The sequence below is a fragment of the Equus asinus genome, chromosome 5, assembly GCF_041296235.1.
Source record: "Equus asinus isolate D_3611 breed Donkey chromosome 5, EquAss-T2T_v2, whole genome shotgun sequence".
NCBI lineage: Eukaryota > Metazoa > Chordata > Mammalia > Perissodactyla > Equidae > Equus > Equus asinus.
Genome location: NC_091794.1, coordinates 44,853,589 through 44,881,245, shown reverse-complemented (window position 1 = coordinate 44,881,245; position 27,657 = coordinate 44,853,589). Strand labels below are relative to the sequence as shown.

General features: G+C 34.5%; 1 protein-coding gene across 9 annotated transcripts in view; it reads left to right on the top strand.

Moving 5' to 3' along the window:
• NAALADL2 (N-acetylated alpha-linked acidic dipeptidase like 2) overlaps positions 1-27,657 on the top strand; it is a 1,281,993-nt gene that overhangs the window by 933,357 nt on the left and 320,979 nt on the right. For all 9 annotated transcript variants that reach the window (XM_070509419.1, XM_070509420.1, XM_070509417.1 and 6 more), the window contains 3 exons: positions 840-932; positions 3,841-4,046; positions 8,046-8,165. In XM_070509419.1, the coding sequence (XP_070365520.1) occupies positions 840-932; positions 3,841-4,046; positions 8,046-8,165 (419 nt within the window). The remainder of the gene's footprint in view (positions 1-839; positions 933-3,840; positions 4,047-8,045; positions 8,166-27,657) is intronic.

Sequence of the window (27,657 nt, the reverse complement as noted above, 5' to 3'; positions counted from 1 at the left end):
TAGTGTAGCATGTATAGCTACTTTCTATTTGCCCCTCCTATCCCCAAAGGTACCTCCTGGCTGCCCTTGAACTTCCCCTAGAAAACCCCCCAGACTTCCCAGGATCCATCAAATACAGGATTAACACATGTCACCACCAAAAACCTTCAAAGACCATTGCAAGTCTGTGACTGGAGTCCCTCCTGATTATTGTCATTACCTTATTTGTTGTCAAAACTTTTGAATATCTGGCATGAATGCAAGAACTCAGAGAGGCAGAGTAATTGGTGGAGATTTAGAATAGAGCTGAGACACCTACAAATACAGGTGGAAATGAAGACTCCAATATTTGAAAATATGTATCACTTTAAGAATCTTTATTCTTCACAGTTTTCAGAGTAATAATATAGTAGTGAGTCACACAGGAAATGTTATCTTCCACATATTCTTTTCTTGAAGCTAGAAAAGTACTTAAAGTTCTTTGGATATATTTTTATCTGATCTTTTTTTCCTTTTTTAAATATGAGTTGCCCACATCTCCCTGATGTCTTCTGTTTGATTTCATCTTGAACCGTGTTGTGGCTCCAAATATGAAGTTTAGAATTGCTTATTTATGGCTCTGCAGTGCTATTAGGCTAACAATTGTATCTTAGTCATCACTGCAAACAAGAATCTACAAATAGAGTCTACACAAAGTATTGAATAATTATTTGTCAAAAAAATGTAACTTTGGTTATCTAGAAAAATTCAATTATTTGAAATTCTTTTGCTGATGATATTGGATAAATAAATTTGAATGTTTTAAGAAAAGACATACAAGATATAGAGAAATGAACATCTTTTAAAATTGTTTTTTTCAGAAGAAAGAATTGTCAACATGCAAGTTCAGACAGTCACAAAATTCAAAACAGTTACTAACGTTGTTGGATATTTAAAGGGCTTGACTTCTCCAGGTAAGTAGGGTTAAGTATTTATAATCTACACTTTATATGAAACATCACAAAGAAATGCTCTATAATAATTTAGTAGCATAGTTAAATATCCTACTTTAGAAGTAACGCTAAGTTTATACCACTCGAAGAGTGAATAAAAATGAAACCAAGAAGTAGGTCTTTATTCTTTTTCTTTCCATATCTCTTCAAAAGTAAATCATAGCAGAGACTATAAGAGGGGAAAGAAACCAAAAATGGAGAACACAGAGTTTAGATTTGTTAAACTGTAATGTGCCTGGTGAAGAAAAGCTACAAAAGCCAATGTTTTCTTTTATTCACTATAATGCCATTGAAGTTTTTATTTTTGTCAAGGAAAGGATTTCAAAAAAATATTCTCGTTTCAATGGTGTTTTTTTAAAAATAAAGGTTTTTGTCTCCAAATCTAATCTTTTAATGTTAATCCATCTTCCATCTCTGACCCTTGGTGCACTGACAATTCTGCCTAGCATTTGTATGGCTTTAGGTTTTGAAGGTGCTTATGAAAATGATCACCTGGTTAAATTCTAAATAATTTGGTGCCTTGTTATAGGATGCTGACGGGATCTTCATACAATATTATACAGGCTAAAAAAGTAAAAATAACTGACATATATATTAAGAAATTAATAGCAACCCTTCCAAATACACCATGAAGTTGAATCACATATTACCATCTGATGTGTTTGTCATACAATGTAGAGTGCAATACTATTTTTAGTACACTTGTGCCACTTCTGTTGATTTGGTTGGGGCATTTATTCAAGTTCTCCTTGGAGAATTATTCTTCTCCATGACTTTAGTCAAATTGATCCCACAATTGCTATCCCAGAGAATGTTGAGATCCGGTTTTGCATTCACCCAATTTCTTGTAAGCCAACACTTAGAAAATTCGTGGGAAGTATATATTCTCTCTGATTTCCTTACAGTAGCAATGTTGAACAATCTCTGATCATCATAAAGATATAAATGTATTTGAAAATTGTTGCTGTTGCATTTCAACCATTTCGACAAATTTCCATCATAAGGATCTATAATTTAAGCACTAGAAATATTTATCATCATTGCTGTATTTGGAAGTCATTACTGAAAAACCAAATTGTACACTATTATAATAGCTTTAGGGTAAAAGAGCTTCCTGTATTGAAATTCAATATGAAAAAAAAAAACGGTTTTTTTTTCCCCCGAAGATTGGCACCTGGGCTAACAACTGTTGCCAATCTCTTTTTTTTTTTTTCTGCTTTATCTCCCCACACCCCACCCCCCTGCCCCGTACACAGTTGTATATCTCAGTTGCATGTCCTTCTAGTTGTGGGATGTGGGACGCCACCTCAACGTTCCCTGACGAGTGGTGCCATGTCTGCGCCCAGGATCTGAACCCAGGGCCACCGCAGCTGAGCGTGTGAGCTTAACCACTTGGCCACGGAGCTGGCCCCCAAAACCCAGTTTTTTAAAATCAATTTGCTTCTTAACTCTTGTTTATTTGAATTCTACACAAAAATATTGACTGTTCATTCACATAATTTTCTTATTTAATGACTCTGAAGATTAGAAACAATCATCAATTAGTATGAAGGTTTCTAGCTATGATTTATTTAGAATATAGACAATTCCAAACAGAAGTTTCACACGTATCTGAGAGATGAATGAATAAATTCCTAGGGTTTCAACATTTGTAGACACACTATGTACACGATTAGTGAAATTTTGCTAAAATGTTGACAGATCAAATTCATTGCTGTTTCCAATATCCGTATGGAAAACTCAAATAGCTTCACACAGTGATGTTTCCCATAAAGTAGCTTTTTGATGCTATGAATTCAGGGGGTGATTAATTTATTCCACACGTGTAGTACTTATTATGTGTCAGGCACTGTTCAAAGTGCCTCACAAATAGTAACTCACTTAAACTCAAAACAAGGGAATAATGTATGTACTATTTTTATTCCCATTTGTAGCTGAAGAAATTAAGGCACAGAGAAGTCACACAACTAGTAAGTTGACTAGCCTGTGTTTAAACACAAGTAGCCTGGCTTCAGAGTCTGCCCACTTAAGCATCTAAGTACGAAACATCTAATGAAATGACACTCTGTGAAGAAATCTTTTTATACAAATATATGTGGCTGTTTGGTCAGATAAATTTAGCTCTGTACCAATAACATCCACTAATAACAACATCAGAGGAAACTGTGGAAGTTTTTGGTCTACTTTATTACTGATAATAGTCAGTAATGTTCATTGAACAGGCCACATTCATGTGTCATGGAGACCTTTCTAACAGTGTCCTAATTCTGTATGATCATATGAAATAAAATGTGTGAAAAAGAAATTTTGACAGTAGTTGGATGACTTATGATGTTGTTGAATTTATTTTTCTTCAGAGAAAGAAGAGGAACTAAAACTATTAAGTTGGAAGCTGTAATTGATTCCCTAAATACTTCATTTATTGCAAAATCCATACATGACTACCACATTTTGAGTATTTACAGCAACTGAATAGCTGTTCCATCAAATGTATTAACAGTTCATTAATATTTACTGAGCATACACACATTGTTCACAGGGCACTTCCCACTATGATTCTGGAAAAATGTTAGATAAGGGTTTCATTGTGGCATATTTGTATACCTCATTAATTAATATGCATGTTGCAAAGGACAGTAATATGGAGCTAAGCTTTGGATTCATAATTGGGTTCAGCAGCTGGCTTTGCTTTGATATACACAGATGTGTGAATCAAGGCAGTGGGTGAAAAATGTTAAAGTAGTCTTAATTATTAGAACAATTTTGCATAATTGTTGCTCACTTGTGCAATAGGATTATGTAAATGTCATTAAATTTATTGTTAAGGTTTATATTTTGTTTTAATGGCTCTCGTTTCCTTCTATTTCAGACCGGTATGTCATAGTCGGCAGCCACCATCATACCGCATACAGTTATAATGGACAAGAATGGGCCAGTAGCACTGCCATTATCACAGCTTTCATCCGGGCCTTGATGTTAAGAGTTAAGAGAGGATGGAGACCAGACCGCACTATTGTTTTCTGTTCGTGGGGAGGAACAACTTTTGGCAATATTGGCTCATACGAATGGGGAGAGGTAAATGTGTATTAGTTACTATACTTTCTCTCTCTCTCTTTTTTTTTTTTTGACTAAAGTTGACAAAGTAACATTGTTGAAGCCAAGGACAAGAATGTGCATCTTAACCAGGGTGTCATATCCGTTAATTTGCTGAGATCACTCACAAGAGTGAAGGGGAATTAGAATCAGAACGTAGGGAATTGTGTATGATCTGCAACTATCTTATTCTTGTTGCTACCTACAGACTCTGATATACCCACAATAGTGCTTGCCTAGTTATTGCGTTTCTCCTTAGGCAGATTGACAGGCATGGGACAAGAAAGGATCAGGTGATACATTACTTTTCTTTCTTTAAACCTTCTAGCAATTATCTGGAATTAGGAAACAATCTCCTATGTTAAATGTTTGTCACCTTAGCATTATACCTCAGCTCTACAATACAGAGACTGGACTCAAAATTGCATGTTCCTCCCTCCCCCACTCCTTCCTCCCTCCACTTTTGCTCCCCTAGGCCCCTGCTCCTCCTTTCCTATCTATGTATCTCTCTACTTATCTACCTGCTTACCTATCTAACTACCTTAGGAAGGCTTTGTCCAAATGAAATCTAGCGTGCAGTGGGTCGTGGTTAGGAAACAGCTGGAGTATTCAAGTTTCAATGCTTCCCGTATGTCTGTGTCTCACAGATGCGCTGTATTTTTAATGGAATATGACAACTGATACTTGGATTAGTGCCATTTTAACAACAATGAAAACATTGTAAAACTCTTACATATTCTATTCACTCTTATGATTTTTTGGAGAGTTTCAGTGGAAATTTATAAGAAAAAGACCTAAACAATTTTAGCTAGGAAAGTAAAACCATTTGATAGTCCAGTTTGTTTACTACCACAGCTTTGGAGAAAAAAAGTCTTAAATGTCTAATAGGAAATTCTCTTGTTTTGCTTTTTACTGAAGCGCTCAAAAAAACAAAAGATAAAATGTCTATTGAATATCAAATAAGGTATCAGAAATGTACACAAAAGAAAATAGCAAGTGTCTTTTTAATTTGAAAGAAAGAAACGTCTTAAAAATGAGAAGTTTTATAGCACGACATGTATCAAGATTCACACATTGCAAAGTGGAATGCTTTTCCATATGCAAATTAATGGTGTGAATGCTTGTTCCGTATTCAAAAGAACTAATTGAAGTGAAGAAATTCCATTGCTGAAAGAACCTTTTTAAATTGACAAATTTTTAGTAAAATGGAAAATGTAATAGCTAAACCAAGCTTTCAAACTTCTATTCCAAATTTACTTACTTTAAAGATATAAACAAGTTAAAAAACAATTTGAGGAATCTATTTGTGATCTGGGCTGATTTAATAATTTAGAATTTTTTTATCATGAAGAATACAATGCTTTGGTTTTCTTGTAACCATAAGGCACATTTTAAGAAAATGTCGAAGATTCTTTTCAAATTCCAAAAATTTATTCCACTATACCATACAGCCTTCTTGATATCTATCTAGTAACTTTCACAATCAATTTATGTTACTCTTAAATTAACACGTATATTTCTAAGCTATTTTCGCAAAGTAAGCTTATCTACCATTAGTAGTTCTTAACTTAAATATCCTGAACCCCTATGTGTGAGGAAGTTTATGGCAAAGAATCCTTGAATTTATTCGAACATCAAGCATCATAGCCTGTAAGTTGAATCAATAATGTAGCCTTGCATGTAGGTGAGCAATTATATTTTCAAATTAAGTAGATATTTTTGTTGTTAATAAAATACAAATTTTTTTTTGTTTTACTGACTTCATTGTATCTTTTGGTAATTTTATATTTTCTCAATCAGCAGATACTAAAAATACAACTACTATAATGTGGGAGTTTATAGGAAAAAAATGTTTATGTTAGAAAAGGATCTTCCTATTCAAAGAGGTTAGGGACCTCTGTCCTAGAATATGTATGTACACATGTTTGGCAACTAATTATACATTCATTCACTTTCTGGCTTTTTCCATGACCAGGTAGGTAAAGATATATAAGTAAAGAAAATGATGACTAATATACAGCTTTGACTATTGGCTTATAAAATGTACCAATGTAAACTACTGTATCTCGGAAGATTTTTTTCAATACAGTTCATGAAATAATTTTTTTAACTATCTGAGAAGGAATGTAGAAAACTAGTAGTTTCAGTTTTGTCCACTCTTATCAAATGTACTCCTTCTGAGAATGAAACATTTTCTTTTAGACTGAAGCCAGTTTCTGCTCTAAATATATTCCCTAGTGAAGTGAGGAGAGCACTGGTTGACATGTCATACTGCCCTATTTAATTTTGGTTGCACAGGAGCCCCTGGAAACCCACAGGTATAATTAAAAGGATTAGGTGATAATGGTAAATGAAGTTAAAAATGAAATTTGTAGTGATAGAGTTATTGGAGAATTGACTCAATAAGGATCTTGATCCTCGAGGAAAATTATTACATTTTACTAAACAGGTTCCTTAAAAAGTATCATTTCTTCTGTGAAGAATCTTCATTTTTCACAGGCTGTTGTGGAAATAGTACAGATTTTATTGTCAAAGAAGTCTGTAAAACATGTGGTCTCAGGCAAGATTAACTTCCCCAAGACTCGATTCCTCAAATGAGTGTTGCATATGTCATGAGGTTCTCATGAGAATTACATGGACTAACATATAGACAGTGTCTATGTGGTAGTGTGCACATAGGAGCTGTTTTTCCATAGTGCTTGTATAACAATGGATATTTTTTAAACAATATTATGTGTAAAGCAGAGTACTTAACCTTAAGTTCATCGTTTCTGTTCATTTAAAATATTTATTAACTTTGAAGAAATTGTCTTTTCACCTATCTTATAGAGGTATAGCTGAATTTTCAACTTAAAATAGGAGTAACATTATTGATTTGCTAGGTACATAAGTCCTTGCAGTCTTTCATCTGATAGCGTTGGAATAAGAAAGATTTCCAAACAATTGTCACCATGACAATTATTCATTAAATGTTTATGCAAAAATGGAGGAAAATTACAGAAGGACTTAGTGGTACTCGATTAATAGGATCGGTCGTCTTTAACTTTCGGGGACAGGGTTCAGCAGAGAAGTGGGAAAACTCTTCTACTGAATCATTTTATGCTACTAATATGGGTGAAATGCACCAGGTTTTATTTCAGGTGATATGTGCAGGGACACAATCGTATTGTGTCCCATTTTGCTCAGAAAAAAGAGCCTCTTTGTGCAAAAAGTAGTTCATTGCCTCAAAGGAAAGGGTTGGTTCCCTTAATCATGGAAATAGTTTACCCATGTCTGTTCTCTAATTCTATGACTATAAAATTAACTGCTGTCGCTGGTGCAAATATTCCATTCTGTATTGTGACACGGAATCTTATGCCCTGTTAATCACTTAAGGACATTTTCTCTTAAAACTTAACTTTTGTCAGGAACGTGCTTTAAAATATTTTATCATATGTTATATGTAACTCCTCATGACCTTTATTTAAAATCCTTTTACGACCTTTGTATATTCTATTAAATGGTATGAGATCGCTTTTTTTTTTTTCCACAAGTTTTCGGCTGAAGGTGCCCTATTTTATTTTATTTTATTTTTAATTTTTTAATTTAAATTTTTTTTTAAAGATTGGCTCCTGAGCTAACAACTGTTGCCAATCTTTTTTTTTTTTTTTTCTGCTTTATCTCCCCAAACGTCCCAGTACATAGTTGTATATCTTAGTTGTGGGTCCTTCTAGTTGTGGGATGTGGGATGTCGTCTTAACATGGCCTGACGAGCGGTGCCATGTCCGCGCCCAGGATCCGAACCCTGGGCCGCAGCAGCGGAGCGAGCGCACAAACTTAACCACTCGGTCATGGAGCAGCCCCGAGATCACTTTTTTTTAAAAAAGTGCTTGTGTAATATAAAACTTTTAAGTAGGAAGCGTTTATTATTCAACATGTAACTGACAAAATAGAATCTGTTATTCTTGTTTACGTTAAAGATGGATTATTTTTGGATTTCAGGAATTCAAGAAGGTTCTGCAGAGAAATGTTGTGGCTTATGTTAGCCTCCATAGTCCCATAAGGGGTAACTCGAGTCTGTATTCTGTATCTTCGCCATCTCTTCAGCAACTGGTAGCAGAGGTAAGATGAACCAATTTTTTTGTAAAATTATTATGTAAAACTGCCTTTTATGCTATAATTTGGCAATTCATAATTTTTCGTTTCTTATTTAATTTGCATAAAAACCATTCATAAGTGTTTTAAAGAATAATCCATTGCTGATTTTTGTATCAATATCCCTTCAACTAATTTCTTATGTTCTGAAATTCTTCACTTGCTGCTCTGTCATGATGATAATTGTAGGTGTGAGTTATACAGTGATAGAGAACATAAGTAAAAATGTAAATTTATTTCTTAAAAATTGAATTTAGCTCTCAAGTGTCTAATTCTGCTAATCTTGACATTTTGTGGTAAACTTGGTTACTTTTGGATTTCTCTCCCCTCATTCATGGTTTGGGTAACTTTGGGACCTGTCTTATCTTTTTGACTACATTGTAAGCCCCCTGAGAGCAGGATCTCTGTCTAATTCCTTCAATATAGTGAGAACTAAATTCAAGATATTTAGAAAATATTGTTTGAAAAATATTTATGGAAAAGGAAAGCGCGCATTTTCCTACAGAGTAATTTGAAGAAAATCATGCAGTTTGTGATAATGTCTCATTAGAGTTACATATTTTTTTTAAATTTAGTCACTTCTCACCTGTTTCAAAGAATTTTTCAGAACATCCTTCTTGTTTATTAGTAGAGATCACGCTTTTATTTCTGCGTTCTTTTTGTGACTTTCACTACAGAGAAAATGCTATGTGTTATTTCTCAGAATGAGAGCAATGATGCCAGCACTGGAGGGTGGTTTCCTCCAAACCCCAAGGGCTAGTGGTGTATTTTAGAAATGACCTTTTAGATGCTCACAGAGTTTCCAGTAAGTATCACAGAAAGCAAACTAGAAAAAGAAAGAGATAATGAACACCGCTTTAGATCAGCCATAATTCTTGATTGAAATGTAATGCAAACTAACATTTTATGACTTTCATAAAGTATTTTCTAGTTTAATAGTTTTCATTGACATTTCCATACATAGTGTAATAAAGAAGACATTATGAAAGATGAAATGGATAAATCTGTACATTTTAGATCAGCAAAATCCCAACGTGCATGCCCTAAATTATATCTGGCTCTGGAAGTGAATTCTTCCTGCTCTTTGTGCTACTGTGAATTCTCTCTCTTACCTGCCTGGGAAAAAACTCAAAAGAGGAAAATCAGCTGCAAATGTCTCTCTTTGGAAATTAAGATATTTTTGAATGAGTGGGTGATCAGGAAGAAGAAAGTACAAGATCAAATATCCAGAAATTGAGGAAGGTTAGCTTAAAATTATGTCTTTTCCTTCTCGTGTGTTGCAGTTTTCTTATTTTGAGAATCTTACAAGACGTATAATCATTGAAAAATGCAGATAATAAACTATCGAGTATCAAATTGATACAAACAGCTATAGAAATATCAAATCTATGGAAGTATCTGAGAATATAATGCTATTTAAAATGTCTTTGAACATCTTGTAACAGAGGACTGTGATGTATTATACCTAAACCTAATTATCTGAAGTACAGCATGGTTTCTTAATAACGAATAGTGACATGGAAAATGTAGCTACTTATTCACTTGGGAGGAAACTTTTTTGTTCTATAGTTGAAAATGTTTATATACTGGGCCTGACCTGGTATCATAGTGATTAAGTTTGCTCACTCTGCTTCATAGCCCAGGGTTCACGAGATTGGATCCTGGGCATGGACCTGCACACTGCCCATCAAGTCATGTTTGGTGGTGACCCACAGAGAAAATAGAGGAAGGTTGGCACAGATGTCAGCTCAGGGCCAATCTTTCTCACCAAAAAGTAAACAAATAAATAAATAAATAAAAAATAAAATGTTTGCATACTAATCTAAGAATGAACTAGGATCTGTATTGAAAGAAAATTCTTTCAGTTGAGATTTTTGTGTTTGTGTGTGTGTGTGTGTGTGTTCTATAGGCCAATTTAGAAGGGTAGGATTATCACAAGTTCAAACAAACAATAGCATATGGAATTTTTAAAAATGGGAATTACTTATCTATGCATATTAAATTTTATTGCAGAAGAAATATATATGATAACTTAGGGTATATTTGCATACCAAAATTTAATATCGCATATTTTTCTTTAAAATATATAAACACTTTAAAAATATAATAGTTGAGAGAACTGGAGGAAACAAAACCCCACAATAATTTATGTGGCTTCATCAAAATAATTTAACACAAGCAGCATTTAAAAGAAAGATTTAAAATGTTTATTTCAAAGAAAGAACTTAATTATAACATCAAGATATATATAACTTCTCTTACAAAGACAAAGATATTTTATCTGTCTTCAGTATCTTTATATTTCATCATTTTATTTAGATTCTGTTACCGGATACAAATCATGTTCCATATAATCCAGTATAAACCAAAAAAAAAAAACAAATTCAGAATTATTTTTCTACATAGAACAATATTTTCTAAAGGAAAGGTTTCTGACTAATTGCAGATGGCATAAGGCTGTAAGAAATATCAGTTACTCCTGTATAGCAATATGCAGATTCCAAAAGATCTTGCTAAGTTCATGTGGTGGACTTAAACATATCAGATGGAATCTTTAAAGAACTAACATACTGTACTGCATTTATTTTAAAAAACTGAACGCATACAGGATATTTTAATGGATTACAAGCTTGATAAAAAAAAAAAGTGAAATGATTGCCCTAAATATGTACCAGTTCAGACTTCATTATTAATGTGTTGCCCCAATCAAGGAAGAGGGTTGTCTCACTGTGCTTCGTCCATTTGACCTTGGAATGGTATTCTTTTTATTTAAGTTAGACTTATTGGATGAATTGAGATATAATTTACATACGGTAAAATTCTCCCTTCTTAAGTGTACAGCTTGATTAATGTTGACAAATGTACACAATCATGTAAACACAGTCACAGTCAAGATATATAGTATTTCCATCACACAGAAAAGTCCCATCATGCCCCTTTGCTTTCAGTCCCCTCCCTTCATCCCTAGTTCCTGGCAAATGCTGATCTGATTTTTGCCGTTATAGATTTGTCTTTCATAATATCATTAAAAAAATGGAATTATGCAATATATAGCCCTTTGTGTGTGGCTTCTTTTACTCAGCATAGTAACTGTTTGTTTCACTTGTGTTGTTGTATATGTCAGTAGTTTAGCAACATCTTCTAGACCGCTAAGAAAACAGTTAATTGTGACTGAGACAAGTGCAATACATTTGGAGCTCTCCCTCCAGTTCAACGTTCTCACTGTGATTTTGAAATGAAGAGAAATTAAACCATTGACATTCAAAAACTTGACATTAAGAAAAGAAGCCATTTCCCTGAGGTTAGTCCACTAAATTTGAACTAAGTCATCCTGAGTGGGGAGGATGGAATCTTTTGAAGATTCAGAAATGTTTAATGAATCTGAATCTGCTACTAATGATTATAGGTTTTTCTTGGAATTCATGAAAGATTGACCTTAAAAAAATTGCTTGGAGAATAGTGAAATGTTGATGGTCACCAAAGCTACACAATAGGAACATGAGAGTTCATTGTATTGTTCTCTCTTCTTTTGGATTTGTTTGGAAATTTTCATTATAACTTGAAAACAAAATCTAAAAAATTACTATTTTTCCAAGTTATAACACTGATAGCTAATAAATTACTTTGTCTTCTGGTGGTAGCAATAGTTTACCAATGACTTACTCATTGAATGGTAAGTAAGGGGCAAGAACCAAGGCTTTTATATGCTTGATATTTTTCTAGTACTTCTCTTACTAATTTTTTTGTTTTCTTTTTAAGGATTGACCCTGAGCTAACATCTGTTGCCAGTCATTTTTCTTTCTTCTTCTTCTCCCCACAGCTCCACAGGACATAGTTGTATAGTCTAGTTGCAGGTCCTTCTGGTTGTGCTATGTGCGACGCCTCCTCAGCGTGGCTTGATAAGCAGTGCTAGGTCCTTGCCCAGGATGCAAACTGATGAAACCCTGGGCTGCTGAAGTGGAGTGTGGGAGCTTAACTACCTGGCCACAGGGCCGGCCCCAATTCTGTCATTATTTTGAATATGTTTTTCTGCTCCCTTTGTGCTACCACTAATTTTACAAAAATAAAAATAATTCGTTCTTTTAAAATTAGCTTATAAGTTTTTAGAATTAAAAACTATCAACTAAAAAACTACAAAATAAATATTAATCTGTGTAAAAAAAGTCCCCCAAACATTTAGGAAATAAATATATATTTTAAAATTATAAATTTCCTCCCTCTTTTCTTCGCGAAAATATAAACTTCATATTAGTATTTTACTTTATATTTACATTTCTTTCTATGAAAGCTACAGTGAAATAACTTTTTAAAATCTTTCTTATAATGGTAATGCTAATATGTGCATTATAGACATCAAAAAAGTATGTCAATTGTATAAAACAGAAGTTTTGACAAAATCCAGTAAAATACTTAAAATTAGCTTTTTAGTTAAAAAATCTCATCTATGTCGTACCTTAAGAGATTCAGGTATGCATTTCCTAATTTTTATTCTATGATTGGTGGTCATTTGGATTTGCATGATTGTTTCTCATTTTTAGCTAAATTGAGTGTAGTTGTAATGATTATTTTTGTGTGTTGGTACAATTGGTGCACTCACTTTTCTTGAGTATTTATCTAGAAGTGGAATTTCCAGGTCATATGGTAGGCACATATTTAACCTTAGTAGATACTGCCAAAGAGTTTTCCGAAGTGCTTACACTACCACCAGCAATGTGTGAATGTCCCGCTTGTTCCAGGTCATCACTAACATCTGGTACTATCATTCCCATGGGTATATGGTGATATATTTTTGGATTTTAATTTGAATTTTTATATGATGATTAATAATGTTTAGCACCTTCTCACATGCTCACATACTTGTGAGTTATTTGGAAATCTTCTGTGAAGGCTTATTTGAGTCTTTTGCCTATTTTAAAAAGTTGTTTGTCTTTTTCTTACTAATCTCTAAGAGTTCTTCATATGTCTTGATGCAAGTCTTTTGTTGGTTATACATTGCTAGTTCTTCTCCTGATCCGTGGCTTGACTTTTCACTCTCTTATTGGTAACGACACACTTTAATTTTTAAACCTTCTTATGGAAAACTTATAAACAGCATTTATTGTTCCAGTATCTCATTAGAGTCATGTACCTCATAACGATGCTTTGGTCAATGGTGGACTTCATATACAATGGTAGTCCCATAAGATTAGTATCATATATCCTAGGTGTGCAGTAGGCTATACTATGAAAGTTTGTGTAAGTGCACTCTGCTGTTCACGCAACAACAAAATTGCCGAACAACACATTTCTCAGAACATATCCCCATCCCTAAGCAAGGCATGACTGTATACAGAACATGGTGAACTTAATTTAATGTAGTATTGATGTTTAAGGAGCATTATAAACTTTTATTATTGCTTCTTTCATTCACAAACATTTGAGTGCTTAATATATGTATGCTTTTCACTCTACTGGGGACTATAGAATGTTCTGTAGGGGTGACTGGAGTACCCAGGTCCCTTAAATGAGTAGATTATAAAAGATTCTTTGTAAGATCTACTTTCTTGGAAAAAAATGCTCTTTCTTGAAGACAATTTCTATCGACCTCTGAAATGTACAATAAAGGATATACAGGTCAATGGTCTCTTAGTTAATGAAACACAACAGTCTTCATGCAAAATGTTATGAAATTACAGATAAAATAAGATTTCTCCCCAAATAATAGTTTTACACATTAGGATGGAATACAAACACATACATATCTCTCTATAATGCTGTTTCACCTTTATTTCTTGAAATCTTCTTTCATAGATCACGGAAGGTATTGATTTTGCCTTTAGACAAATGGAATTTGATCACTCATATATTAGTCAGTGCTCTGTAACTCTCAAGTAAATAGTGATGATATTTCTAAGAGGTTATTTTGAGGAAGCCTGAAGCATTCATACGTATGAAAGTAGTCGATCTAGCTATATTCTACTTAAATGTTGCTTTTGAAACACCTGCCAGAAGCTGGCAAACCTGATTAAAACTAAGCAATTGTGTTAATATTGTAAAACTGTCCACAGGATTTTTTTTTTTTTTTGGTCTGCAAAAGTAGCAAACATATGTTTCTTTTATAGGGTGATTTAAAAATAATCGTGTTTTATTTTTTATATACTAAGAACTGCCCACCAAGAAATACAGTAGATATATCTCAGTTCAATTACGTTCTTTAGAGCATTGAGCCCAGACTATAGTATTACTTCATTGTGAATACCCCCAGTCTTTTGCAGAGCTCTATTATGTGATAAATATTTATAGAGAACCCAACTGTGTGTGACATTGCTCTAGGTGTTACAGGGCACACAATAAGCAGATAAAATACCCCTGTTGCCAGGGAGCTTATGATTTTACCATGAACCTAAGACATGCATAAATAGCTAAAATATAGAGGTCAGTGTGATATGCTATGCTGGAATTCACAGGAGACAATATGATTGGTTTCATTCAGAATCATGCATTGTATAACAGTGGCAAAAAGTTTGAATGTACTCAGAATCTTGAAGAAATTTAACCATTTGTCTTTTCAAAGCTCAGTACTTTGATGACGTAAACAAAGTCCTCTCTTACTCAACTACCAGTGTTTCTTTTCAAATCACACAAACTGATTTCCATTTCCTTGTGCAAATCAAGTGCAGTGTTGTTACGCTTCTGCTCTCTTCCTCTTGTGTTGAAGGGTATTGAACTGCCACAGCCTTGTCTGCTGTGGGACTTGTACAGTTGCTACTGACTGCCACAGTGCTGGTTTTTATTCTTCACCATGCTGCTATTCGACAGGGAGTAAAAGAAACATGTGAGACATTTTAGCCCCAGAAGGTAATTGGTTTAAATGCTTAAGTTACCAGAAGCCTGAATTTCAAATAACAGTTATTAATTAACAATTTTTCTCTTGATTTTATGTTTGTATACTCTGGAACTAAAAAAAGTTTCATTGTCATAAATCTAAACTATAACTTGTCGTAGATTAGACAGTAATAGTATCTAAACAAGCTCCAGGGCAAATCAGTAGCTATTCCCCTGAGGCAATACCACTGGGTTGTTTTTAATTTAAGACAGGATTTCCTAGAGTGAGGCATCAGAAAAGTGATATTATTCATCTTCCTTTGCACAGACACCCAAATCTGAGGAGCCATGCTGAAACTTGACCGCTTTCTGAGAAACTGGGGCAACACACAGGTCACCAAATCCAGAATCCTATAAAATAGCTTAGAGCTATGCTTATGTTTCTTGGATTATTTTTTGCAATGTATATAATCAAGAATCTTTTCAAACAGATTTTATTACTTTTTTTAAAATCCTTTCTTTTCTAACCCTTTGAACTTGTCTTCTATATTGGCTGCATAAACACATCACAGCTGAAATCATTTTAGACTAAAGCCAATTCAAAATGGTAATATTTGGTATATTAATCTTCTAAAACATTATGGAACTTATTTTTCTAATTGAAAGCCTACAACTCTATTTGGAAAAATATCTGCGTATTTTATTTTCTAGAGCTTTTGAAATGCATTCAAGACCAAATGAGTTATAATCCTAACCAGCAATAGCTTAATTTACTATACTTTCATTTCTTTGTCTTCAGTTCTTGCTCTCATCCTGTCTTGTCATTCACGTATACATTTGTTATTCCATCTTTGACCAAGGACTTCTGTTGGCTACTGGATTTTTGTAATATGCTTTTGCACGCGCAAAATGGTAGTTACAAATGGTCACTATGTAAGAAATGTGGAAAACAATGCGAGATGAAAAGTCCATGTATTGTTCCGAGCTTGGGCCAGATGACTCTCCATCTGCCTTATAATTTGCCACAATGCAGCCATTACAGGGTTTTGTTGTTGTTGTTTCATTTTATATTGTTTCATTTGTGACAGGATTAAGACTTTTTTTCCATTCAATCTTCTTTCGTTACTTGTGCTTTTTTTCTCCACAAGTATTGACTGCGTTGGTCTTAGGGCTACCATAACAAAGTACCACAGACTGGGTGGCTTCAAGAACAGGAATTTATTTTCTCACAGTTCTGGAGGCTGGAAGTCCAAGATAAGGTGTAGGTAGGGTTGATTTCTCTGGAAGCCTCTCTTCATTGCTTGCAAATGGCCACCTTCTCCCTGTGTCCTCACATGGACTTTTTCTCTGGGCATGCTCATTTCTGGTGTCTCTTCCTCTTCCTATGAAGACACTGGTTCTGTTGGACTAGGGCGCCACCCTTATGATCTCATGTAACCTTACTTACCTCCTTAAAAGCCCTTCTTCAAATACAGTCACTTTTTTGGTTAGGCTTCAACCTATGAAGTTTGGGAAGACACAATTTAGTCCATGATATTGGCCCAAATGCAGAGTGGTAGAGTACAGAAAGTATGGTGGGAGAATTAAAATAGCTGTTTTTCCTTTTTCTCTATCTGTTGTTGATAATTTTAGTGCAAAGTACTGAAACAACAGTTATTTCTAGTCTGCTTGTTATAAAATATAAGTGTAAAATTGACTTCAAAGCATTTTTCTACTTGCTTATCTTTCATGATGTATGCATGGCATGGTTTTTGTTTGTTTGTTTGTTTTTCTTTTGTTTTATTTAGTTTTGTAGGGAGAGAAATTCTCTGCACTTGCTTGTTCACTATGATATCCAACTCTTTTCAGTGGATTCTACTTAATTTATCTTCCTTTCTGCTTTTTCTATTACTAGTTGTCAACTGAAGTGACCATAAAGACTAATAAACTGATTTAAAACCCTTTCTTACACAAATTTACCACGTCAATAAAGTCTCACATTTAAAATTGTGATTCTACTGGCAGGGTTATCTATCTCCTAGGTTTACAAGGCTTTGCTTTGTGTTAAAACCAACCAATTCCTCCAGTTTATTACTGTTTTACAGGGTTTTCTGTTCAGTATGCACTGACAATTTGTAAATCCCTTTTTATTTAGATCTAGATATCAAGGGAAGTCTTAGTGAGATTCTGGCTAACATCCTGAATTTCAGAAGCAGCTGATTTAAATATTTGGATTATAGAGCCAAAGAGCAGTGCAAACAATTTGAGATAGTAACAAATTTAGCTTGAACTCATTCATACAATCAAAATTAACATCACATTCTTAAAATGGCTTTAGCTAAGTTGCTTTTTGTCTGTGACTTTTTGATTGATGTATTGGACACCAGACCTCCCTATAGGACTCAAAAGAATGACTATTTACTCAGTGGTGGTACCAGTGAATCATCATTGTTGGCAGGTTAGATAAAATTGTTTCGCCTATAAACCATCATCAATGCAGTACAATACACTTTACAATTTAAAAAAAATGCAACTTATTCTGACGAAGTAATTGTCACTTTTTCCTACCTGATCTTTAATATGCTTTGGTTAAAAACCTACTGCTAACGTCATCAGTTAATCATCTACATAACAACCACAATATGGAAGTTTTGCCCTTATGACATATGACATTTTATGTAGGATTTTTATGAGTAATGAAATTAATTTAAACAGATATGGTTTTATACTTAAAAAAGAAAAGGCACCCCCTTTTCAAGTCTAAGTACTGGGGTAATTTTAGCATCTATTGGTAGTGCTTGCCTTTGATAAGTTCTATAATTAAATCATGGCTCCTTTGTTTTTTGTTTGTTGTTTCTCTTAAGTGGTCTTAATGAAGAAATTTTGTATTTATGTTGATATTTTAAATTTGAATGACTTGCTTGGTTCATGAACAAAATAATTTATCTCTATACACGAACAATGAATTATCTGAAAGAGAAATTTAAAAATAAAAGCCATTTATAATAGCATTATAAACAATAAAATACTCAGGAATAGATTTAACCAAAGAGGTAAAAGGCCTAGTCACTGAAAACTATAAGACACTGATGAAAAAGATTGAAGAAGACATAAATAAATGGAAAGATATCCTGTGTTCTTGGCCTGGAAGAATTAATATTGTTAAAATGTCCATAGCACCCAAAGCAATCTACAGCTTCAATGCAATCTCTATCAAAATTCCAGTGGCATTTTTCACAGAAATAGAAAAACTATCCTAAAATTTGTATGGAGCCACAAAAACCCACAATAGCCAAAAGAATCCTGAGAAAGAACAACATAGCTGGAGGCATCATGCCTGATTTCAAACTATATTACAAAGCTGTAGTAATCAAAACAGTATTATACTGACATAAAAATGGGAACAGAGACCAGTGAAACAGAATAGAAAGCCCATGCATAAACCCAATCATGTACAGTCAAATAATTTTTGACAAGAGCGTCAAGAATATACAGTGGGGAAAGGACAGTCTCTTCAATAAATGATGTTGGGAAAATTGGATTCTAAATGCAAAAGAATGAAACTGGACCCTCCAACTTACAACACTTAGAAAAATTACCTCAAAATGGATCAAACACTTAAATGTAAGAACTAAAACCATAAAACTCCTAGAAGAAAACATAGGCAAAAAGATCCTTGACATTGATCTTGGCAGCGATTTCTTGGATAAGACCTCAAAAGCATAGGCATCAAAAACGAGTGGAACTACATTAGAGAGCTTCTGCACAGGAAAGGAAACAATCAATAAATTGAAAGGCAACCTATAGAATGGGAGGAAATATTTATAAACTATATTTCTGACAAGGAGTTAGTATCAAAAGTGTATAAAGAATGCATACAATTCAATAGCAAAAAAGCAAATAGTCCAATTAAAAATGGGCATAGGACCTGAATAGAGATTTTTCCAAAGAAGATGTAGAAATGACCAATAGGTACATGAAAAGATGCTCAACATTGCTAATTACCAGAGAAATACAAATCAAAACCACAATGACATATCACCTCACACCTGTTAGGATGGTTATTATAAAAAAGACAGGAGAGAACAAATGTTAGTAAGGATGTGGCAAAAAGGGAACCCTTAAACACTGTTGGTGGGAATGTAAAATGGTACAGCCACTATGGAAAACAGTATGGAGGTTCCTCAAAAAAACAAAAATTGAAGTGCCTTGTGATCCAGCAATAGCATTCCTAGATTTATATCTGAAGGAAATGAAATCAGTATCTCAAAGAGATATCTGCACACCCATGTTCATTGCAGCATTATTTACAAAAGCTAAGATATGGAAACAACCTAAGTGTCTGGCAGTGGATGAAAAGATAAAGAAAATGTGGTCTATGTGTATATATATATCTATTTATATTTTTACATTATGTAATTGTATATTATACATTAAATATATAATATATAAATATGTAATTATATTTTATATGATATATTTATATAAATATATATATTTCCAATGGAATATTATTCAGCCATTAAAAAGAAAGAAATCTTGCCTTTGCACCAACATGGATGAATGTGGAGGCCATCATGCCAAGTGAAATAATCCAGAAAGAGAAAGACAAATTCTATTTGCTATCACTTATATGTGAAATCTAAGAAAAAAAAAGCCAATTTTATAGAAATAGAAAACAGATTGTTGGTTGCCAGGGGCCCAGGGGGAGGGGGGGATGGGATGATGTAGGTCAAAGGGCACGAATTTTCAGTTGTAAAAAGAGTAAGTTCTGAAGATCTAATGTACCTCACGGTGACTACAGGTAACAATATAGCATCGTATAGTTGAAAGTTGTTGAGAGTACATCTTAATCATTCTCACCACCCACACATGCACACACAGAGACACACACACAAAAGAGTTACCTATGTTAACTATGTGAGGTGATAGATGTGTTAATTATCTTTATGTTGGTAACCATTTTACGTCATCATTTTGTATAGTTCAAATACATACAATTCGAAAAATTTTAAAAAGGAAAAGAATTGACTTTAAAATGAAGAATCTAAATAAGCTCTTGGTAAAAATAATAAATGAAATAAAGGCTTTGACTGAAAAAAATTGCGTCCGTGAAACAAAAGGAAATTGATATAATAATGTTAGATAGTTAAACAAATATGTAAGTGAGACTTGCTTTAAACCAGTGGTTCCCAGAGTATACTGTGAAAGATACACTAAGCAGAACTTTTGGAATGTTGCCATGCATGGGAAAGATCCAGAGGTAAATAGAACATGCAGCCTTTCTCAAACTGGTTTTATTCTGGAACCTTTCTCCTCTAGGCGTCTTGTGAAAATGGCCACAGAAATGCTGCTTTAAACAAACCTTATATGCACCTAAAAGTTGGAATTTTCACAGAAACTTAAATAAGTTTTCAATCCCTTCTCTTTGAAAATAGATTTCTTCAAACAGCAAAATCTACAATTTGCATTCACCTTTTCAAAACACACCTCTATATACGGCGCCCATAAGACTTGAAGGCACTGATTATTCCCTCCCTTTGATCTGGAATTTCACCTGCAAATTTATAGCCTTAAGTGTCCTACAACTTGACACTAATCCTTCCACAGTTACTATTAACTATATTTTTTAGCTGCAAAATTATAATTTTAAGACCAGAGTGATAAAAGAAATTGAACAGCAGAAGAAATTAAGCTATTTTACCTCTGAAACAACGATCCTCCTGACGACTGTGGTAGCAATTTTCTTCACGTCTCCAAGCAGTAGAGAAATCATTTTAATTCAGCCTAAGGAAGAATTCTCAAATGGGAAGAATTTTATCTTAAGGTGCTCACTGTTCAGATATTGTGAAGGGGCATCAAACATTTTGATGAGTGGTCGCTCCAGCCAATCTTTATTTACATAATAATTCATTTATGAATTCATCCTTTATTTATTTGGGTGTTTATTTATTTGTTTATCTTCATAATGTATAAGAGAGCCTGTAAATGATTTCCAAGGCTCTGCTGGTTTCTTGGTTGTTAGCTTTCACGTTTATTCTTTCTTTATCTGTATTTTGCCTTTAGAAATTCTGCTCTAAATCTATAAACTGTATATAATAGTTTTTGGAATATAAAAGACCATGACAATTTTAAATCCAGTGTTGTTGTTCACAACTCTTTCCTGAGGCCATATAACTACAAAAACATGGCGGGTAGCTCTGGGCCTTCATATGATAGCCATCTCTCCTTGAAGCAGCTCAAAGTCATTTATCTGTGACAGTCAATGGCAACTGCAGAAAGAGTTAAAGGTGGCAGTAGTCTAGATGGAAATTTGAAATAGATGTGAATCTAGAGAGGATTATAAAGAAAAGCTGTTTTAGAGTCACAGCATCAAAACTGGTACCCTTTTCCACATCACCCTTTTTCAGGTAAAGCAATCCAGAATTATTTAATCTGAAAGTTTCAGAAGTTGAATGAAAGACATTAATTTATAAACTATGTTTTATATGAAGTTCAGTCATCTTTGAAATAAAAATGACATTTTTCTAGCTGCAGGTGAAGTATCATACAAAATATTAAGCAAGTTTCAGTAGTCTTCAGAAGGTAATCATAGGTTCAGAAAATGGTGTATTGCATTATCCCGAAATGAGGTGACATGCTCTAGGTTGGTAAAGATTCACAAGGGTGATTGGCATTGTCTCTTTATCCTAGAAATAGGAGTTTACATAAAAGAACTGTGTACCTTACAAAGAAGTCCCTGAAAATTAATCTAGCTCCTTTTATTAGTTTATTATGTTCTTTGTAGACAAATTATAAACTATACATGGGCAAAAATAAAAATGTAACTAATTATCTGTCCAGAGAAAACCACGGAGAAAACCACGGAGAACGTTTTTCTTTGTGTAATGTATGTAGATACATTGTTACCAAAAGGGAACTGTGATTTGCATTTTCTTTCTCTTGATATAAATAGCTCATATTCCAAACAATATATATATAATATCATTGGCACATGAGTGAATCTAGATGAAAGTATAGGGGAATTCATTGTAACATACTTATAACTTTAATATAGGTTTGAAATTTTTTTCAAAATAAATAAATTCAATTAATGAATATTTATTATTTTATTATGTAGCTTATTACCATTTGTTAACCAGTTCCTTGTTTTGAACATTTATATATTTGAGTTTTTTTTATTGCTAACAATGATACTATATAGATAGTTGTACACACCTCTTGTCCTTTTCAAACTAGTTCTTTTTGTTTATTGAGGTAACATTGGTTTATAACACTATATACATTTCAGGTGTGTATCATTATATTTTGTTTTCTGTGCAGACTACATCATGTTCACCACCCAAAGACTAATTACCATCTGTCCGTCACCACACACATGCGCCTAATCACCCCTTTTATCTCCTCCTCCCTGCTTACCCTCTGGTAAGAACTAATCTAATTTCTGTATTTATGTGTCAAACTAGTTCTGTTATTAGTCATTAGACTGTTGCAGGAAAAGAAGCCATTCTCTTTAAGCAGAAATAAGTTTTTGATATGGAATTAGTTGTTACAGAGTCTTTGGAAGGGCTACAAGAGCCACCTTTATGTCTTCTGGGCGTGACTCACCCAACGGCATGATAATGGAGGCCTTCCAAAGATATTGCTACCATGCATGATCAGAAAGCTTGGGGATCAAGAAGCTATTGCCCAACTGCTGACTTTGGAACCCTAGCACTTCTGCTAAGATCCAGTGAGCTCAAAGTTATCACCTCACTTTTTGGCTTTAGGAGCACATTACCTCAGCCATAATACACGGGGAAATGTTGTGCACACAACCTGCGTCTTGAAGTCCCCAAAGTCAGGGATGACACCTTCTTTACTATGGGTTCAGTGCCAGTAAATAGCTCTGTGACTCTCCCATCACTGCTGAGGCTGCCTTACTTTCACCTTACTAATCTCGTGCAGGTGCATGTACTTGTTGGCAGCTAGGTCTCAGCAAGTTGTAAAGTGATAGTTAGCTTTCCAGTCTCTACCAATGTAGTAACCAATCTACAATGTTTTATACTTTCTTTCAATAAATTCTAAAATATGACATTTCTGGGTCAAAGAATATTAGTTTTTAATATCACAGCAGTATATTGTAGGGCCTATTTTTGTATACACTCTTTCACAATACTGTGTTTTAACATTCTTTTGCTTATTATTTGCAAATATGATAGTCACACACGATAGTATCTCTACTGCTACTTAATTCATGTTCGTAAATGCCTAATTGTGTGAGGAGAGCCTCGTGTTGTTGGAAGGTTGGGGGAACATCAGTGTACACCATAGAGCAGTTCCTAAGACAGCCACATGCAGTTAGTTATCCAATGTCCAGTTTTCTGATTGAAAGGGGTCACAGATCCCTTGGATTGGCATAATGATTTAGAATCCCAGGAGCCCTAGCCACAGAGACAATATGAATCCACCCATTCTTCCCCCACAGGCCTTCACTGAGTGCATGAGGTAACACACCAGAGCCTAGAGTCAGCACAGAGCAGTAGCTGCAAGAAATCCCTCCAAAACACAATGGGTATCCACCAAGCACAAGGACCAGCTGTTGAAAGCTATTTCAAAGGCAAATACAGAAACTTACCTGCTTCTGAGCAAAATTTAGCTCTTAATATGGAGAAGACTCAGTTTACTTAAGTAATCAAAGACCTAATGATAACATGAAGCACAGTAAGTTATTTTGGTAAGACTCAAAACCTTTGCTTTCCAGGTCAATTAGCCAAAAGGAGGTTAAATCCCCTCAAGATGCTCCAGATCTTCACTGAGCCCAAAGAATGAGCTGCCAGTAGCTGGGGGCAAGGAAGGATGTCTGAGAAAAATTCCTGAGGCACTCAGCGTTTGACTGAGCACAAGATAATGGTAGCTGGAAGTGAGGAGGCAGGGTGTGTGAGCTGAGAGAAATCCATCCCAGGTACTCCAAGTCATCAACAAGGGCAAGGCAGTAGCCAATGAAGGTTAGAGGAGGGCAGCTGGGCAGAAAGAAATCTCCTGAAGCTCAGGACACCAGGCATAGGACTAGAAAGCAAAGATCACTCCAAGCAGCCAAAAACAAAACTGGCATTCAGGCTATAAAACAGAGATCACTCGTCATTTGGAGGGCGGGCAGCTGGACATAAAAATATCACTGGAGTCACCCAAAAATCAGATCTCTGCGTGGAGTTCACCATAAATTATATTGTTAGCATAAACTAAATCCTGATCCTAAAGACAGGCCTTTCTTGGAAATGTGCTAGGTTTGAGCAACCCAGCCCTGCTGAGTTAACCCGAGCTCTTTCCCACACAGAAATGTTAATTTATTCACGCTGAAAGGAAATGATCTACAGGGAGAAATAGACCACTCAAAAGGTAAATACCACAGGCCCAAAAGGTAAATATAATCAGCATTTAATGGGCAAATGTGATAGATATATATTTTAAATTTTTATATATACCCGCTAGAATGCTAAAATTAAAGACTGACAACACAATATATTGACAGGTTTTTGGGGCAACTGCAACTCTCATACTTCACTGGTGACAGTGTAAAATGGCCCTGCCACTTCAAAAAAGTGGTTTTGCAATTTCTTATAAAGATAAGCATATATCAACCATATTACCCAGCAATGCCATGTCTAGGTATTTATCCAAGAATGAAAATATGTCTATATAAAGACATGCATAAGCATGTTCATGAAAGATTTATTCATAATAGTCCAAACTGTAAGCAACCTAAATGTCTATCAGTAGGAGAACAGATAAGCAAATTAGGGTTTACTCATACAATGAAATACTACCTAGCAGTAAGAAGAAGCAATCCATTGACACATACAACATCATGGATGAATCTCAAAATGTTATGATTTGCAAAAGAAGCCAAACACAAGAGTACATATTATATGATTCGATTTATACAAAGTCCTGGAACCAATCTATGGTGAAAGAAATCAGAATAGTAATTACTTCTGGGATTAAAGTACTATTATACAGAAACTTTAATACGTTATGTACGCAGCGTAAAATCATCCTCAAAAGCTTCCGTTGACTGCTTAGAGCTGCAAAATTTCTAATATAATAGTGCAGAGGCTAAACATAAAATACTGTTGGAAAAAAATGAAAAGTTATTCACTTTTCAATAAGAAAGAATTAAAGCAACTAAAATAGTCTTATCTAAGGGACACATTAGCCAACATCTAGATAATCTCAGCATGAATGTTAAAGTAATCCTGAGATTCTAAGCCCGTTAAAATTACAATAATTTTATATTCAGTGAATTCTTCAGTTTGCACAGGAGGATCCTTAAATCTGAAGTTTTCAAGAGACTGCTGTTCAGTATTAGATTTCCAATCACCAAATGTATCTCAAAAGATAAAATCATAAAAATTGTTAGCTTCAAATATGTAACCATAGGCTGCAGACATAGAATTTATTTAGCCAAAAGCTTTTTAAGTAACTCAGGAAATTTGTGCAGTTGACAGAGAAGGCCACGGTCTCTGGTATGGTCTTTTAATCTGTCAGTTTCTTGAAGAGCGTTTATTATAGCAATACAACTTCCAGCTCCCTTTGAGGAAATCTTTCAGAGTGCTATGTAAGTTGTCATGTGATACGTTGAAAACTTTCTCCAAAGATCTTTTCATCATGTTTAAAAAGACAGTTGTCTTTATAGACTCATTGCTTCATTAAAAGTAATTTATCTATGTCTACATGTTTACCAACCTATTAGTTTTATTTGAGATTACCAATCCCTTTCAGTCTAAAAAATGAACAGTATATTTAGGTCAGACTCATCATTTTTCTGGATAAGATTCAGATGTTGGTGTTAGGGAATTTTATAAGAGAAGCATAAGTGGAGATTCAACATAACCTTTCAAGATTGACACTTGATACTTTGTTTTCTGAACCTTTTCTAATTTCCTTAAGCATTTTACTATATGAAGGGAACTGAATTTTATTTGTGAACTTCTCTACCCATTCCAATAATATTTTTTTTTTACATGGACCCACAAGTTGGATGAGTTAGCTGCATTCAGGCATTATTCCTTAAAATAAACATCCTGAACAAGAAATCAGAATTTTACAAATACAAAAAATACTTACTTGAGAAATACACTTTCCTAGGAAATGGTACTAGTGGAGCAAAATATTTATAGATCAAGTTGTTCTGCTATCTATAATATGTATTCTCACCCTTAATATCCTAATAATTGCATCTCATTCTATTGGACAGCCAGCCCAGTTGGTCTACTGGTTAAGATTCAGCACTCTCACCACCCAGGCGCAGGTTCATTTCCCAATCAGGGAATCACACCACCTGTCTGTCGGTTGTCATACTGTGGCGCCTGTGTGTTGCTGTGATGCCATTGGTGTTTTAAATACCCACAGGGTCGCCCATGGTGGCAGGTTTCAGCAGAGCTTCCAGACTAAGATAGACTAGGAAGAAGGAACTGGCCACCTACTTCCATGAAAATTGGCTGTGAAATCCTAGGAATAGCAGTGAGGCATTGTCTGATATAGTGTCAGAAGATGAGAGAATGGCACAGAGAGACCGGGAAGGGTTCCGCTCTGCTGTACACAGGGTCGCCAGGAGTCAGGGATTGACTCAACAGCACTAACAACAAAAAGTCTATTGAAGATACATGTAGACAATTTTGGAGAAATGTTGAAGAAAGATAGTCAATCATTCTTTAGAAGCATTCACATAGAAAGCTATGTGCCAGGCATAAAACAAATTGGAGTTGATTTCCTTTTTTAGCTCTTTTTCTTTCATTTTCCTTTTATTTTCTCCTCTAGTCCCTTTAAACCTCCTTTTTCCAAGCTTCTTCATTAATCCTCTTTTCTCATTTTTCTGTCTCTTTTTCTTCCTTTCTAGGAATTTAACAATCAGGTGCCTAACGTGCCTCCTAATCTATCATTCAAAAATTTCCCCCACTTTTATTTTGTAACTGCATTTGATCTCAACTCAGTCTTCCTCAGGGCTAATACTTCAGTACTGTTGACTTTTTAAAAGTCATCTCAAAGGGAAGCATTTGGTCTTTCACGACTAGGTAGTTGATGAGCATTAATTCAAACACAGGTGTCCTGTACTGAGAGCAATGAGCTTCTGGTCTTAGGAATAACTGAGTGCCAACTGGGTGATTGCAGGTCTTCACGTTGAGTACTGAAAGCAGTGCAGACTTCTTTTTGCTGAGAAGAATAGAAAGGATAATAAATATTTATTGAGCATGTGTGTGCCAGGTCCTATACTAAGTACATGCCTATACATTATTAATTATTTCATTGTGTCCTCTAAACAACTCTACAAGCTGGGAATTTCAGACAGAGGAGACACAATTTATTTGGTTTTGCAGCAGAGAGTTGCTGGTAATGAGATTAGACTGGCAGACATGTAAATTACAGCCAGGCTTACTTCACACTTTTAGAGCAGCTAGTCCTGGAAGCAAAGTGAAACTACGACCAACTGGGTCTCTTAGTCGAACAGATAGATGTATTGAGGAGCAGAAGGACCACTTCCCAGCCAAATGTTTTATTGGGCAAGGGTGAAATTAAAAGGAAAATACAATACAGATAAACATCTCTTGACTGTGAACAGTGTACACAAGTACACAGAGTAAATGTTTCCTGTTATTTAAAAAGTCCGTCTGTCAGGAAAACCCAGTTAGAAAAAAAT